The sequence below is a fragment of the Papaver somniferum genome, unplaced genomic scaffold (genome assembly GCF_003573695.1).
Source record: "Papaver somniferum cultivar HN1 unplaced genomic scaffold, ASM357369v1 unplaced-scaffold_10, whole genome shotgun sequence".
Classification (NCBI taxonomy): Eukaryota; Viridiplantae; Streptophyta; class Magnoliopsida; order Ranunculales; family Papaveraceae; genus Papaver; species Papaver somniferum.
The window spans coordinates 10,192,531-10,210,106 of NW_020618825.1; the positions used below are offsets into that span (position 1 = coordinate 10,192,531).

The following is a 17,576-nucleotide window of genomic DNA, read 5'->3' on the forward strand; positions in this document are numbered from 1 at the left end:
TCTAGTAATACACTTGGAGGAAATGAAGTGACACAATGCAAGAACTAAAATTGAATGAAGTCGTGGATGGAGCGAACTTGGAGCAAAAACGAAATCGATGAGGCAAAGAAAATGAGCATGCAAGGAACAATCAAAATAACGCGAATCAAGATCAAAACAACGCGAAGATCAATGGATAAACGAAGAATCAAAACCATGCAACGAGGAACCAAAAACAACACGAAGCAGGATCGACACGTTCAAGACTTAACGAACGTAAGGCATTAAGCTAAACAAGGGAAGAGGCAAGAAAGGAGCATCATATTACTTTCGCTTTGGATACGTAAAGTTCCTTCATCCACCAAAGAAAAAGGAGGCACACATATAGGGGAAAACGCATATTATAGGGGAAAACAGGAATTAACCTACCTGATTTTGTTGATTCAAGAGAATTCCATTGAAGTCTAGCCAATGTTAGCAACAGATCTCACTGGATCTTCAAATATTAGGGGAAAAACGGAAGTATCAGTTGGAGATGTTCATCTTCAGACAATAAATCTCGTCAACACTTGGAGAAGACAGAGAGGAGGAAGATGCAGAATAATCGTTCAAGACGACGGCACCACCAAAGATCGAAGAGACCTTTACCAGCAGCAGACCGAGAACGGAGTTTAAGTAAAACTCTTTCCTAAAGAGATATGAGCATAAGGAAGCAGTAGAGAATTCGAAGATATTCGCAGCGAGTAGAGAAACTCATTCCACGAAGTTAGACCTACTCTCGTTATTGCACTTCCCTCAAATCACATAACAAAGATGATGAAGTAAAGTATTGTCACATCGTCGGCCTAACCAACTTAGGAGAAATACCATCTCGGAAGCAAACAACAAAGAAACTAAGCATGAATCGCGGTGGACGAAGAAGATCAGCAACGTTAGAGATTCGAAGATAATAAAGGACCTGCCATTTGAGCTACTTCGGTTCAGACTGAACTGGCGAGACAAAATCTAAGCAAAGATTTTGAAAGATCTGCCATTCATTATTCCGGCGAGGTGAAATACACTTCGTGGAATACCCAAAGACGTCAGAATATGAGCAAAATCTACTTCGTCACCAACATCGACAAAGCATGATAATTCACGATAAGAAAGAAGACGCAATAGCTAAGCTTACTTTGTCATCAGCAACGAAGCAACCAAGTCAGATCAATAATCACGAAACGGCAGCACTCTTACAAACTGACGAAGTAACTACTCGAAACAGACTCCAACTCGGAAAAATAACGCAAGGGAATATCGCTTCTACCGGCAGAGGAAGCAATTCTTTGAGAAATTTCGTAGACTCAACAACAGCTCATCCGTTAGTCCACCAGCACGAAGATGAAGAGCAGACGTCACTTCGCTGGAATATCGCCACTCACCAAATACTTGAACGAAGAAGAGATTCTATGAAGCTTTCCGTCGTCAAAAAATTTACGAAGATAAACCCTGTCACAATTCCCACGAACTAATATCTTCTACGATCAACCAGTTCAAAGGGCCACGTATGAAAGATGCATGATGATATCAGTTTTGTTTCATCAAATTTACCAACGAGGAATACCAGCAACTGCGAAGACAAAAAAACCAACTCGTGGCAATCCGGGTACTAAACCAATGACGAAGTCCGATGAAGACTCATCAGCTAAATATCCACCGGCGAAGACAAAAGAAGATAGCACGTCAACAAATGACGAGACAGCAATATGAGTTAAAGAAACAAATGTCAACCAGAAGCGAAGAAAGGACCCACAACTCAAGCTTGCTTCGTCATTTACCACCGGCGAAGACTACCAGCAACCCATATCGTTCAATGACAAAGTAAAGGATTCAATTCGTTTGGACTCGACGAGTACATTGATCAAGCGAAGTAAAAAGACGGACTGAGGCAGCATTGATCAAGAATGATATATAGTTCCAGTTGCAGAACTTCAGCTTGCAATCAGCAAGGGAAGGTGAAAGTCTCCAGGGCAAAAAAGATTGAAGACTCCAAGTGGTCACAGGGATAACAACAACTAATTCATGCAAATTCAGAAACGATAACAGCTTCGTCCCGAGAACGGATCCTATATCGAGGGGAAGGCCATTATGAAGATTACGAGGAAGAAGACGAACGAGGAATGCAGATGAGAAGGCTGCTAGAAGGATATGACCGGGAGAGAGACCTAAGGAAGCTGCTAGTGGAGGGGAGATATGAAAATCATAGGCTAAGATACGAAGAAGGAAGAAGGCGCAAGGATGAAAGCAAACGCCGAGAAAGAAGCATTGACGAAGCAAGAAGAGGGATTGTAGATAAGAAAATCATACATGAGCTACGAAGATTGAGGGTATAGATGGGAAACTCGCAAAGGCAAGATAAGTTGCAATGGATGGAGAAGGAGGGCATGTCAACCACTCTGACTCGTGCAGGGTTGGAAACAACACCAAAAGGAAGGCCAAGGCGGACTGACCAAAAGCAGGAAGGTTCATTGCGAAGAGATCAAAAGCCACGACGTGATAAAGCCGAAGGTCACCAGATGAAGAGTATAAAGCCAACGAAGAAGGGATTGAACCTGATAGCATCGAGTCAACATTGAGTGGAACAACGGGCAATGCCTCAGCAAGTAAAAAGGCAATAGAACTGACGGGGCCGCTGGAAATGATGAATTAATACGCAAGAAGTGGACCATGCAAACCCGAGATTGCAGCACTATTTTCTCTGGAGCAAAGGGATAACGTTAACGAAGATATCTCGCTCACTACATACTTCGTCAATTTTAGCTCATTACATATAACAAGACACCTAGCTACTTCTTGCCAACACGAAGAGTTAACAACTAAACATACAAGGGCAAAATCGAAGCAATGAACGGTTCCAACAACAACTCAGGAACGACAACAACAAGATCAAGGGATGATACCTTTATACAACAACGAAGCGTCGGAACTTCGCAAAAGAATAAGAGGTAAGTATATACTTTTCAAGTTATTATTCTTTGGCTCGTCCCTTCATCAAAAAAGGTCAAAGTCATCCACTCAGGCGCCACACGTCTCACTCCAAGAACTATACCGAAACGGATTTTTCCTTAAGGATCGCTCTTCAAGCCATACTCAAGGAAAAAAGAGCAAAATGTAGATACCAAAAACCATGCTCAACATGTGGCGTCCAATGAAAGGCGGTGTAGTATAACATTTCCAGGATAGTCTACATAGTATCTAGACCAAGATAGCTTAGTTTGTAAGCAAAGGTCATATTTTTAAATTCATTTCTACACTCTAAAAATATCTAAGAGAAAGAAAGGGATCATATTTTATTTTCTTTAACTTCATCTTCTTCCCAAAAACAAGATCCGGAAGAGCTCCAAAAAACTCATTAATGGCGTCTCACCTTGTAAATTAATTAATCATAGTGAACAACCATGAATGTAGATCAATTATGATCGAACCATGTAAAAATCAAGTGTCTCCTTTACATTCTAGCACTTTTATTATCATTTTTGTGAGTAATAAGTTTAGACCTAGAAATTGTTTTAGGGGTTTTTTTGTTGGAATGAGTCAAGAACAGGAGAAAACATTATTTGGGTGTAGCTATGGATTTTTCATATTTACATTTATCATCAACTTATTCCACCCGCCAATGGCTACTGTAGACCTGATTATAAAACTGGCTAAAGATAGAAGAGAAAGATAAGTTGACCAAATACATGCCTTTCATAATTCAATTATTGGTGATTCTAAACAAACCGACATATTAAACCATACCAAAAAAAAAAATCTTAAAAAGCTCTCACATTTTTTTTTGTTGGGTCCTGATGAACCCCGCCAGAAGACAACAAGGGGTCACCTATGATGGGGCTAGTACAAATTCTGTGAGGAGGGTTTTTCTAATAGTTTTTTTTTTTTGTGCGGTTCACATCGATTTTTTGTTCCATTGTACATTCCAATATGACCCACACTTTGAGAAGACAAAGACAAAGCTTAAAAAGAAAAAACAAAGACGAAGCTTAAGAAGAACAAAAAAAATCTTCTTTTGTCGGATACGACGAACCGACAGCATTTTGGGCTTAAATGAAAAAATAGTTCAAAAGTAAAAGCCCATTAGAGAAGATCCACCAAAACCATTATTCGTCTTTCTTTTTCACTTCTTCTTCCTCGGGGAGATTCAGAATTAAACCAAGAGAATGGAATTCTAGCTGTTTTTGTTGCAGAGACTCTGTATCTCTCTATCTCTGAAGCTCAGTCTTTCCCATGGCTACTTCTTCTGCAAATCAATATAATCCTCATCCTCAGAGATCAACAGGAGGAGCTATTTCAAGTGGTTACAATTTCCGTTCTACTTGGGAACAGGTACTACCATCGTTACTCTTTCTCTTATTTTGAACTTAGATCTGAAAATTTATCATCTCAGTGGAGAATTATATCTTAAAGTTGAAATTCATTGTTAGATCCGTTTAGTGTTGAAAATTTAGGGATCTGATTTTGTTTGATTATGATGACAGAATGCACCGTTGACGGAACAACAGCATGCTGCTATAGTTGCTCTTTCTCATGCTGTTGCTGAAAGACCATTACCAGACAATGTGGTGAGTGATTTTGTTGATTGGGAAATTTTTTGAGATATTTGGTGCTTAATGAATAAAGTTTTATGAGATCTAGGTACCGGCACACTATTGAAACATTACATGTTAGGATTTGATGGAAATCTGTTAGGTTTAGACAGATAATGGGAAAATTGATGTTCTATGAGTGATGAAAATATTGGAAATTGAAACATCATATGTTAGGATTTGATGGAATTTGTTGGAATTAGATATCGATAGAGTTCAAAATGCATTGTGTGAGTGTGCTATCAAATTATGGAATTGTTAGAATTAGTATGAAAATTACTGTTGGTTAATGTGTATGTTGCAATCCCATGATCAAAATTTTGGGCAAGAGCAGGTTTGTTAGTGTCAACAGAGGGCATGGACATATTATTGAAATCTCGTTGACTAGGATATGGTGTTTGCTGTGTTAAGTGATGTTGTATAACTTGCATTGATGTGTTTCTGTTGCAGTCCCAAGATCAAAATCTGGTGCAGGACAGTGGTTTAACAGTGGCAACTAAAGCTAATGCTTTGGAAGATTTTGGAGCGATGGAAGCTGTTTTGGTCAACACACATCAGGTTTGATTGTAGTTCCCTGTTGTTTATGCTATTGAAAATTTCTGTAATTTTATTATTTGACAAAAAATTATTCTTTATGAATATAATTGCTTATTATGTGTTATGTTGTTGGTGTAGTTTTACAAATGGTTTATGGATCTTGAATCAGCCATGAAATCAGAGGTTAGTGCTAAAACGTAATAGCTGCGCACTACAAACTTTTGGAAATATGAGATAGAATTCTATTTTATGCGATTCTTCTCTTTCATATGAGCAGACAGAGGAGAAGTATCGCCACTATGTAAACACATTAACAGAACACATACAAACGTGCGATGGCATCCTCAATCAGGTATAATCATGCTCGTATCATTCCCCACCTTCGCATGCTTTATTCTTTCTCAGTTACTATACTATTATAAACATGATGTTTTGTCTTAGCGCTTTGCCTTTTGGTTGCGTTTCTTGACTTTAGGTCGTTTGGGTTCATTTTATTGGTTTGCAGGTAGATGAAACACTTCACTTATTCAATGAACTGCAGATGCAACATCAGGAAGTTGCAACAAAGACGAAAACATTACATGATGCATGTGACCGATTGGTATGGTCTCACATGATTTCCTGATTAGCTTTTCTTCTTTGGTCTTTGGCTGAAATGTAGTACTGACCTTGTTTCTTTCTTCGAACCACAGGTGATCGAGAAAGAAAGACTTGTCGAGTTCGCCGAAGCACTTCGGAAGAAGCTTAGTTACTTCGATGAATTGGAGAATGTAAGGTTCGAATGCCGTCTTATCTAGAATCTTTTTCTGTTTAAGATACAATATGTTTTAACTTCCAAGGGATGATATATCTTACTTCATGATTGGAGTGAAAAAATTGTTAGATACTAAGGGATGATATAAGCCACCCATCCAGAGTTAACATGTTTAGAGGCAGATGAGCCCTCCTTAGAAAGAATACTGATAGCGACCATTCTTTAATTCCCTTGTATCTATGATACATTGATATGTGTGAATCTCCATCATATCCACCAAAAACCCCTCTTTTCTTGTTTTTCTCCATATTGATGAACAATGGCTTGCTACAGAGGCTTAACCGTTTCCATGTTTCTTATAATTTTTAATTGATTTTTCTAACTCTTAACTTATGTGCAGGTGGCTAGTAGTTTTTACTCTCCAAACATGAATGTTGGAAGCGGAAACTTTCTTCCCTTGCTTAAGCGGCTTGATGATAGTATTTCGTGAGTCAGAATATTTTTCTACAAATTTACATCTTATCTATTTGGCCTCTAACTCTAAGAAAAGATCAGACTGATACTTTTTGTCTGATTTTAGGTATGTTGAAAACAATTCGCAGTACGCAGAGTCCGGTGTTTACATTGTCAAATTTAAACAACTTCAGGTACTTGAATGACTTTGTCATATCCATGTAAATGTCAGTTGACTGTATCTTTTCCCATATTTTTGTGATATTTGTTGTTCATCCTTCATCTTCTTTTATGTTTTTAATGTTATGGCTTTGAATGCAGTCTCGAGCACTGGGTATGATCCGCTCCCATGTACTTTCAATTCTTAAAAATGCTTCATCTCAGGTAAGAACTTCAAAGTTGAAAATGCAATTTATATGTAAGTCCAAATATCATTCTATACCTCACAGTCGGAGACATATGCTGTAAACAAATTGGTTTCTATCAGGTTCATGCAGCAATCCGAGGCAGTGGTGGTAGCAAAGCTTCCGTATCTGAAGGTGTGGAGACATCTGTTATCTATGTTCGCTTTAAAGCAGCAGCCGGAGAGGTAATACTTTCCCAAGAATCCTAACCCCTCCACCAGTCCACGCCAGTGATGTTTTAATAGAAACCATGGCATAGATAGAGTTCAGGTATCCTTGTGGCTGTAGTATGGTTATGAGAAAGTAGATTGTTATCACCCCTCTCCTTTCTGTCACTATCCACTTAAGTCGAGAGGTGAATCAGACCTCGCATAACGACGTTACCAGAAGTGCTCACTTTTGACTTTCTTCTGTTAATATTTCCTTGAATTATTTTTCTCTTAAAAACATAATAAATTTACTTATGAAACAAAGAAGAAGATTTTATTTAAGCAGTTTGATGGCTGAGACTTCTGAATCATCTATGCAAATTGCAGCTCAAGCCAGTCTTTGAGGAAATTGAAGGTAGAGCTTTAAGAAAAGAATATGCTCAAGTTCTCGCGGAGTGCCACAAGTTATATTGTGAACAGCGTCTCTCTTTGGTAAGCTGATTATTTTATTTAATTTATCCTCTATTTTAGTTGTTCTAGTTGTATACAAATTTTTTTAAACATCTTCAAATTCCCCTTGTCTAGATAAAAAGCATAGTGCATCAGAGGATCTCGGAATTTGCCAAGAAAGAGGAGTTGCCGTCATTGACTAGGTCTGGATGTGCATACCTAGTGCAGGTGATTGTCAACTTAACTCAATTACTGTAGTCATTTGTGTTTTTTTCTTTATATACTGTAGTCATTGGTGTTCTTTTCTTTTTAGTAAATCTAAAAGTAAAATTTTGCAGAAGATCAATCTTTCATGTCTATTTATTTGTTTATGCTCAAAACTAGAATCCCATCAAATTAAGCTTTCAGTTTGCATTGATACTTTTATTTCTTGAGTAGTTTATAAGTCATCTACTTGAAGTTGTTATCAGGTATGCCTTCATGAGCACCAACTATTTGTTCATTTTTTCCCATCTTCCTCCGAGGACGTATCAAGTTTATCTCCATTAATAGATCCTCTGTAAGTTTTCTTGCTTGCTTTGGCAAATTCATCCTTTTTTTTTCTATCTTTTTTTTTCTTAGTAAGTGAATAAGAATATTAGTTGTTTGTACATATTCTCAAATGCAAACTGGGATTTCAGATCCTTTGAGAAATTTTAACGTTATTTCTATTTTCCCATATTTTATGCCTTTTCTCTTGAGTCATTCTGCTAATCACTTATTATGTAACTGATCTGATCATTACATCTAATAATTCAGGTCCACTTATTTGTATGATACTCTCCGGCCGAAACTTATCCATGAAGCAAATCTCGATTTTCTATGTGAACTTGTTGACATTCTGAAAGTAAAAGTCCTCGGAGAACAGCTCAGTGCAAGAAGTGATCCATTAGCTGGGCTACGCCCTACACTAGAGAGAATTTTGGCAGATGTTCACGAGCGGTTGACTTTCCGTGCTCGTACACATATTCGTGATGAGGTATTGTTATTCTTTCACCTTTTTGGTGTAATCTAGTTATTTTAGCTCACCCTCCTATACTCTTCTTACTCTTTATGTCTGACCTTAGAGACAGTTCATTGATATTATGAACTATAAATTGTACTAATGGCATTGCCGCATTGCCACCATTCAATATAGATGGCATTCCTTGTTTACCACACTGATGATTAATCTTTCAGTTAATTAGAGAACTTCATTTACCAAACCTGAATACAGACGAAATATTTTTAAAAAACCTATATATTAGAGCAGAGTGACTTCTAAATAATTAAGATGCTATTGAAGAATGTGGGATAAAAAATAGTTCATTATATAACTTCTGGTAATCTCAAATGTTTAAGCTGGGGGTATTGGAAAGTGGAAACACATCGAGGTTGGTAATGCTTGCTTATGTTTTCAAGGTCCTTTATTAGCATGGTGAATTTTTCCCCACAACTCCTCTCAGATATCAATAGATCGATTCTGTGGCCTAATGAATGGAAGGATTAGAGAATAAAGGCAGTCCAACTTGTTAAATCACCATCTACATTTTCTAATGCATTACCAAGTTTTTTTTTTTTTTTTGACACTTCTTAGCTCAGTTTAGGATGTAGTTGATTGGAGAGAGTATGCAAACCAAACATTGGGAAAGGCATCTTTTTTTGCCATTGATGTGGTTTTCTGTTAGAGTTTAAGTGGAAACAGATACTGCATGTTTCAAAATTTTGACTTTCTATTGATGCTTTTTATTGTTTTCTCATGTAGATAGCAAACTATATTCCTTTCGATGACGACCTAGATTACCCTGCAAAGCTTGAGCGATCTGCTGAGACAGAACCTGCAACTACCTCGGTAAAGTGTTATTGTGCCACAGCTTTTTGATTACCTAACTATAAGCTGTTCATGTTTTTCATGTGTGTTTACTTCTTATATTTGCAAAAGGGGGGATAGCAAGATAAAATTCCTGAGTGATTCATTTTCCTATGAGGATTTCAGAAGCCCCTTGCACACATCGTACATGAACTGTACAGGAAGTGTACTTTAACTGGTTGAGAAGTTTCTCATATGTGCATTTGGATGATGTATGCTACCTAATTTTTAGATTTCCTATCCAAGATCTGGCTAATGCGTGTTACTTCATTTTCTAGTATCTACTAGCGTGCAGTAAGTTACGACTATACATTAATGTTTTGCTCAATTTTTTTTTTGTTTTTGTTTAAACAGGCTGAGGAGAACCCAGATCTTTTCAAGACATGGTACCCACCATTGGAGAAAACCTTATCGTGCCTGTCAAAGCTGTATCGTTGCTTAGAGCCTGCTGTTTTTACTGGTTTAGCTCAGGTTCATATGATTGCTTAAACTCCGGTTCTCTAGTTTAAGTATTCCTTATTTTAAATGATTATCTTTTTGCTTTCTCCAGGAAGCAGTAGAAGTTTGCGCAACATCCATCCAGGTTAGTGAACTATATGTAGTTATTTTGGCTGTGAAGGTCTTAAACCCATGAGAAAATGAAGGTGACTGAAATAATGAATATTTTCTTTTGTTCCAATTTCTCATAGTGTTTCCTTTTTTTGACTCTTCATCTACAGAAAGCAAGCAAACTTATTGCTAAAAACTCAAGTACAATTGATGGGCAACTTTTCCTCATCAAACATCTTCTTATCTTAAGGGAGAAGGTTAATACCAGTCTGTCCTCCTCTACGTCCTTCTTCTTGTCTTTCTTGTAAATCACAGGTTTGTTCTTTGTGTGGAAATTGTATAACTAATTGCTCCATTTCTTGTTATTCCAGATTGCACCTTTTGATATTGAATTTTCTGTTATACACAAAGAACTGGATTTCTCTCATTTGCTGGTTAGTGCCGTGTGATAACTTCTCTTTGGTTTCATGATGCTATATTTTGGCATTGTTATTATTTCTAACCACTCACAGAGAAGCATTAATGCTCATAAACTTGAATTCCTTTTCCAGGAGAATGTAAGACGGCTTCTTAGAGGTCAAGCTTCTTTATTTGACTGGACAAGATCAACCTCGCTAGCAAGAACTCTATCCCCCAGGGTTCTGGAAAATCAGCTGGATGCCAAGAAGGTATATGGTTTTCCTGCTGATTAGTTATGGTATCTATTTCTTATTTTGTTAGACTTTTTCTTTCTCAGTTCTTATTTTCATAACTAATTAGCTCTAGACAGTTCACTAGGAATCGATCATTTGAACTTCAAATGATTCTGACTGTTTCTTTTATTCTTTTCATTTCATTTACTCGTGTGCTAGTTACATTTGTTCATATCAGTTTATTGGTCTGAGTGTAAATCGCGGTTGTAGTATGTATTTTATCTGCGTTGCAAATATTTTTCTCTTATTTATTTGTTTCTCAACACAGGATCTGGAAAGAAACCTCAAAATCACTTGCGAAGAATTTATAATGTTGGTAACCAAGCTAGTTGTAGATCCGATGCTTTCGTTTGTGACTAAGGTGATTTTTTTTTCCTTTCATTTCATCAATTCTATGTCTGCAAAGCTTGGGTAGGTAGTTGTAAAATTTCCTTTTTTGTATGTTTTTCTTTCATTTCATCAATTTTTTTTAGCGGTTCTGCCTAATTTGAATGTGGGTTTTCTTTCATCAAACTCAAAAAAATATTTCCTTTAGGTGACAGCAGTGAAAGGTGCATTATCCTCAGGGAGCCAAGACAGAAAACTAGACTCAGCTTTGGCAAAACCCCTCAGGACTCGAGCCTTCGCTACTCCAGATAAAGTGGTTGAGCTAGTTCAGAAGGTATTCTATAATTTTCAACCAATTACTATGATGGTTTTTAAAATGATTTGATAAATTTGAGTTGCTGTGCTGTACTGCATGATGCTTCAAATCATAGTCAAAAAGCTCATTCTATCAGTTTATATCGGTGGAATAGGTTGGTGCTGCTATTCAGCAACAGTTACCAGTTGTATTGGCGAAAATGAAGCTATATCTGCAGAACCCTTCAACAAGAACTATATTATTCAAACCAATCAAGTATGTTACTGATTCCTTTTAAGTATTTGTACTGTAGTTTTAACTTTAAACTCTCATAAGGTGGCAGTTTGCAATTCCTGGCCAAATTATTGTCAAAAATGCAATTGCATTTTCAAGTCAAATTGTAAATTTTCCCGAGTCCATTATCTACTTTGTTAATGCATTTCATGTGTGATTCACTGTTCTATTTATGCAGAACCAATATTTTGGAAGCTCATTCTCAAATACACGCCCTTCTCAAGTCCGAGTACTCCACCGAAGATCTACAAACCATCAATCTGAAATCAATTCAAGACTTGCAAACTCAACTCGACAGTCTACTCTAGAGTATACTTACGAAGCTTACAGTTGCTCTCATCTTAAATTGTCTGTGTTTCTAATTTTGTTTGCAATATTGAATTCTCAAATAACCTCAAGTGATCGATGCGTGGGTCCATCCTCCATTATGCAGAAAACCTTGAGAAAGAGCTACAGTATCGTATATTACATATTAATTGTCATGATATATTAGCATTGAGTTATAGCTAAATGGTTTAGTAAACCTAATTTTCATCATTTCAAAATAATAGTGTCAAATGAGCTGAGAAATCTACAAGGACATCACCAAAGCCAAAACCGAGTTGGAATTTGCGAAACAGGGAATCAGTCTTGTGGATTGCCCATCACCACTTCACCAGGTCGATCCCTTGGGGGTCTTAAAACGTGTGGTAGTAAGTAGAGTAGTCGGGCTTGGATAGGGGGCCTAGGCCCAGCTTTTGCAAAACAATTATTGATGGGTCCCACTCCATGTGATTATTGTGTTATTTGCTCCGTGATGGAATTTTGGGCTGTTCATTTCTCTAGTAGCTCACTTCGATTTTTACTTTTCCATTCAAGGTAACAACGATGTAGGAGCACGTACAGACATATATATTCACCAAAAAAGAAAAGAAAAGGAGGGCAACTTGGCACGGCTAATTATTGGTCTAGAGTCATGATGATGTAAAAATCAAATCTTGAGGCGTTTCCAGATCTCCTTACTAAATATATATACAGCCAATTGTAGATTTGAAGTACAGCATGATTGCATCAATATAATGAAAGTTGTATGGTATGATGATTATAATACATTATCATATGGATCAGCAAGACACCGACTGGAGCTATTATTTCAAATCTCAAGGGTTGCGTGCTGCCTCAAAACCAAAACTTGGAATTACTTGTGTCCATATACAGAAACCTAACCTGCATCTCATTGAACGACATGTTTGTCCCGGGAACCGTTTTCCTTGCAGTGGCAGCTCCGCTCTTCCTGGTTCTTCTACTCCGCCTTTTCCATGGCCGAAAAAGCAAAACCAATTCAAGCCGGTTACCACCGGGTCCTCCATGTTGGCCGGTGATTGGGAACCTCTCCGATTTAGGCAAGAATCCACGCAAAGTATTCAAGAGGCCACACCAAATGCTCGTTGAACTTCAACAAAAATATGGACCTGTATTCATGCTACGTCTGGGTGCAGTGAATACACTGGTTATAGGTTCAGCAGACGTTGCTATGGAGTTTTTCAAAAACCATGATCAATCTTTTATAAACCGTGTTTTGCCAAAGATTTTCAACGTAGTCGTAGATGAACATGGTAATAACATGACTCCCTTCAATCAGCATGGATACACTGGCGGATGATGAGACGACTATATGCGACCAAGCTCTTCTCCGGTACGATGCTACAAAATACTACTGGTAAACGAAGACGATTTGTTGAACGTATAACAGAATGGATATCAATAGAAGAAAAGGTGGGTAGAAGTGTTGAATTAAACCTATTGATTTTCATCTCTCAGGTTAATCTAATAGGTGATCTATTGTTTTCAAGGGATCTTATGGATCTTAAATCTGGTACTAAGGATGAATTCTTTGTATTGGTTAACGAGATAGCAACAATAATTAAAACGCCAAATCTAGCCGATTTATTTCCATGGCTAGGGAATTCAGATCCACAAAATTTGACCAAGAGAATGAAGAAGGCATGGGATGCAGCCTTAAACATCGTTGATGGTATTGCAACGGAACGGAGGCGCATGGGTTTGGTACGCAAGAACGACGAGCAAAAGGATTTTTTAGATGTGCTGATGGATTTTGAAGGCGATGGCAAAGATGAAGCATGGAAATTCTCAGACAGACAGATAAATTTGTTCGTGCTGGTAAGTAAATACATATATACACACTATATCTTGATTTCATATGCATAGAGATAATTATATGGTATTACTCAATCTGTTTTCTTTTTTTAATTCAATATAGGAATTGGTAGCGGGTTCAACAGATACAATAGCTAGTGTTATTGAATGGGCAATGACAGAACTTCTTCGCAATCCGGAGGCAATGAATAAGGTTAACGCTGAAATTTCCCAAGTTGTTGGTTATGACAGAAAGATCGAGGAAAAAGATATCGAAAGTTTACCTTATCTATGGGCAGTACTCAAAGAAGCATTGAGATTACATCCAGTTGCTCCTTTCCTAATACCACGAATTAATGTTGAAGAAACAGACTTCATGGGGTATCTGATACCTAAGGACACTGTAGTGTTGGTGAATGCTTGGGGCATTGGAAGGGAATCAGCTTCATGGGATGATCCATTATCTTTTAATCCAGATCGTTTCTTGGGGACCAATATTAATTACCATGGACAACATTTTGGTTTCTTGCCGTTCGGAAGTGGAAGACGTATCTGTCCTGGAATCCCACTGACTCAACAAGTTCTTCCTATTGCGCTTGGATCATTGCTCCAATCATTTGATTGGGCACTTGAAAGTGGAGTCACTCCTGAATCCATAGACATGGGTGAATCATACACGGTGGTACTGCACAAGACAATTCCATTAAAAGTAATACCAACTACCAAGAGTATCGGAGCTCTCTTGAAGACAGGGTAACCTAGTTTGACTTCAAATCCTAAAATGCTATATTTGAAATGGTTAGTTGGGTACTTCTAACGAGTAAAATTGTTGTATTTTTTTCATTTTGAAGTGCACCATGAATATTCAACTTTACTTTTGTATTCCTTACTGTGCTCGATCAAGTTTATAATATTTACTTGAATTTTCTTATTAAAATGCTATGGAACACGGGGGCCATTGTATAGCGAGGCAGTTGAATAAAAAGTTTACAATGAAATGAATTTGAATGAAAAAAGTCACTTATAACACTTAGGGGAAATGTCAGAAACGTGATCGTAACATTTTTATATTACATGAAGTGCTGTGGAAACGTTTCACTAACGTTTCTATTTTCGCAACTCATATAGATTGTTTCTGAAACAGTTATGGCATTATCTTGCTTCGGTTAGAATAATGTCGCTGAAAATTGGGTTGTTATGCACTCAGTGCGTGATAACAGGAGTTTGCTAATGTTAGATAAAAAATCATAACTCAATGCTTACGAAATTAATCAGTGCATGAAATTCAACACTTGACAAACTAGTTATTACTAGAGATCAGATCTACCATGCTAATGTAATTGATAATTCATTTGTTAATAATAGTAATACAAGAATACAAATGCTTGTATCAGTTGCTTGCATATAAGGGAATACATTAGCTATTTAAAAAAACAATCATAATTCAGCGGTTGAATAAAAAATATTTTAATAATTCAGACGGGATCCAATCGAATCAACTAAAATCGAATGGCACATGATAAAATCTTAAAAACCACATGGTTTCTTACTATAACAAGAAATTTGCCCATATCTTTACTTGATACGCAGCAATGAAGTCAATTAACTGCTAGTTGGGTGGCAGCCACCACCATTAAGAGATTAAAAAACCATGTTATATCCCTCGCACGTACTTGTTCGTTATAACTAGAAGTAGAACTAAATTACCATATTAAGAAAATCTGTTCATACCCCCCAAAAGTAGAAATTATATGGGAGTTGAGATATCTTCTCCAGATTTCCAAGTAGGGATTCAGTTAGGAGAGACTTTCATGTCTCATCATGATGAACTTACTGAAGAACCTAGAAAAATGATGAAGACATCTGTTACTCCATTTGTTCTCACATTCAATAACCTAACCTACAGTCTTAACACAAGTAAGGAACTGTCATTTTCTAGTATCTTTTGCCGGAAACAAACCGAATTACCAAGTACGTCATCCTCAAAGAAAAAGATGTTGCTGCATGATATCTCAGGTGAAGCTAGAGAAGGTGAGATTTTAGCTATTCTTGGTCCTAGTGGTTCGGGTAAATCAACCTTGATCGACGCACTGGCGAATAGGATATCTAAGGAAAGCTTGAAAGGATCGGTCACAATGAATGGAGAAACTCTAGAATCAGGTGTCCTTAAAACGATATCTGCTTATGTGATGCAAGATGATTTGTTGTACCCGATGTTAACAGTTGAAGAAACACTCATGTTCTCGGCTGAGTTTAGATTGCCTCGTACTCTCTCGAAATCCAAGAAGCTGGCAAGAGTTCAAGATGTGATCGATGAGCTAGGATTGCATGATGCAGCAAAGACCATCATAGGAGATGAAGGTGAAAGAGGTATCTCTGGAGGTGAGCGTCGCCGTGTTTCAATTGGAGTTGATATAATTCACGATCCAATTTTATTTTTTCTCGACGAGCCAACATCAGGACTTGATTCATCATGTGCTTTCATGGTGGTGAAAGTCCTGCAACGAATTGCTCGTACGGGGAGGATAGTCATTATGTCTGTTCACCAACCTAGTTCAAGAGTTGTTGGCTTACTCGATCAACTGATATTCCTCTCACATGGAGAAACAGTCTACTACGGTTCATCCACAAATCTCTCACTTTTCTTGTCGGATTTCGGTCATCCCATCCCAGAAAATGATGAAAAGACGGAATTCATGCTTGATTTATATCGCGAACTTGAGGGTGTACCCGGTGGGAGAACAAGTATCGTCAATTTCAACACAACCTGGAAGAAACTGCAAAGTCACAATTACCATCCAGAGAGTTTCAATGAGTTGAGTTTAGCATTTGAAGAAGCTGCAAGTGCTCGTATATCAAGGAGGAAACTCATTTACAGTGATGCCGATGACACAGGTCCAGCGTTGGCCGACTCGAAGTTTGTGAATCCATTTTGGGTTGAAATCTTTGTGCTGGTGAAACGATCATTATCAAACTCAAAGCGGAAACCTGAACTAATTCTACATCAAATTGGTGCTGTGGCGGTTGTATCTTCTGTTCTAGCTAGTTTGTTTTGGAACCTTGACAAAACAGAAGTAGGTGTTCAAGAACGAGTAGGGTTCTTCGCGTTTATGGTCACAACCATCTTCTTTGGTAGCATAGAGGTGCTCGCAGTTTTCGTCCAAGACAGGTACATCTTTATGAGGGAAACAGCATATAATGCATACCGTCGTTCATCGTATAATATATATCGCTCCATTTTAGTTATACCCAGACTACTCATTTTAGCCATTTTATTCGCATCAATAACATTGTGGTCTGTTGGTCTAAATGGTGGATTTCCTGGTTTCTTGTTCTATTTCTTGTCAATATTCGTATCACTGTGGGCAGGAGACTCGTTCGTTAGTTTGATATCAGGTTTGGTTTCTCAAGTTATCTTGGGTTACATTGTAGTTGTGCCTTTAATTGGTGTATTTCTTTTATTCAGTGGTTTCTTTATCCATAGAGATAGAATTCCAACATACTGGATTTGGTTCCATTACATTTCTGTGGTCAAGTATCCATTCCAAGCCATGTTATTGAGCGAATTCGACAACGCAAACTTGTGTCTGGTTGAAGGGGTTATACAGCAGAATAAGTCTTGCTTACTCGTGGGTAAGGCAGAACAATTTGTAAACCCGGTTACTCAAACGAGTAGCGCCTTGGGAAGTTGGAACTTACCAACTAGGCGCAGGAAGCAAAAATTTTCCGATTCGTCACAAGGACAATATGCATTTGTTTTTGTGTGCTTACACTTTCTGGGCACTAGTTTAGGAAAAAAAAAATGCTTTGTGCACTTGTTATAGAAAAGGTCAATCGAAAGTTGTGGCGCAGCTTGTGCCAAAAAAAAAATAATCTCAAAAGCAAGCAACTAGAGATAATAATTTGAGAATAAAATGGAGGTTGCAAAAACGTCAGTACACCAAATTAGTGATTAGCAACGCTGAACGACAATTTCAAAGTGGGGTCGCAACAGTTGAGCTCTGTTGCGAAGGTCGTTGCTGCAATTTTTCGCAACGTCAAAATTTC

The 17,576-nt window shown here is 37.7% G+C and overlaps 3 protein-coding genes across 3 annotated transcripts; all 3 read left to right on the forward strand.

Annotated features, from left to right (window-relative positions):
• The first annotated feature begins 4,112 nt into the window (after positions 1–4,112).
• LOC113326741 (conserved oligomeric Golgi complex subunit 3-like) lies at positions 4,113–11,916 on the forward strand. The gene is made up of 25 exons (XM_026574399.1): positions 4,113–4,341; positions 4,494–4,577; positions 5,052–5,159; positions 5,277–5,321; positions 5,416–5,490; positions 5,644–5,739; positions 5,831–5,908; positions 6,293–6,378; positions 6,473–6,539; positions 6,667–6,729; positions 6,833–6,934; positions 7,286–7,390; positions 7,484–7,576; positions 7,819–7,907; positions 8,147–8,366; positions 9,132–9,218; positions 9,591–9,707; positions 9,787–9,819; positions 9,956–10,042; positions 10,157–10,219; positions 10,337–10,453; positions 10,746–10,838; positions 11,013–11,138; positions 11,275–11,375; positions 11,572–11,916. The coding sequence occupies exons 1-25, from the start codon at positions 4,243–4,245 to the stop codon at positions 11,699–11,701; spliced, it is 2,364 nt and encodes a 787-aa protein (XP_026430184.1). The 5' UTR covers positions 4,113–4,242; the 3' UTR covers positions 11,702–11,916.
• A 124-nt stretch (positions 11,917–12,040) lies between these two features.
• On the forward strand, positions 12,041–14,466 carry LOC113326742 (cytochrome P450 76A2-like). The gene is made up of 2 exons (XM_026574400.1): positions 12,041–13,553; positions 13,654–14,466. Exons 1-2 carry the CDS (start codon positions 13,032–13,034, stop codon positions 14,284–14,286), a joined length of 1,155 nt encoding a protein of 384 aa, XP_026430185.1. The 5' UTR covers positions 12,041–13,031; the 3' UTR covers positions 14,287–14,466.
• Positions 14,467–15,280: 814 nt separating this feature from the next.
• Positions 15,281–17,353, forward strand: LOC113326314 (ABC transporter G family member 1-like). Its single transcript, XM_026574067.1, has one exon. The coding sequence runs from the start codon at positions 15,281–15,283 to the stop codon at positions 17,351–17,353; it is 2,073 nt and encodes a 690-aa protein (XP_026429852.1).
• The last annotated feature ends 223 nt before the right edge of the window (positions 17,354–17,576 follow it).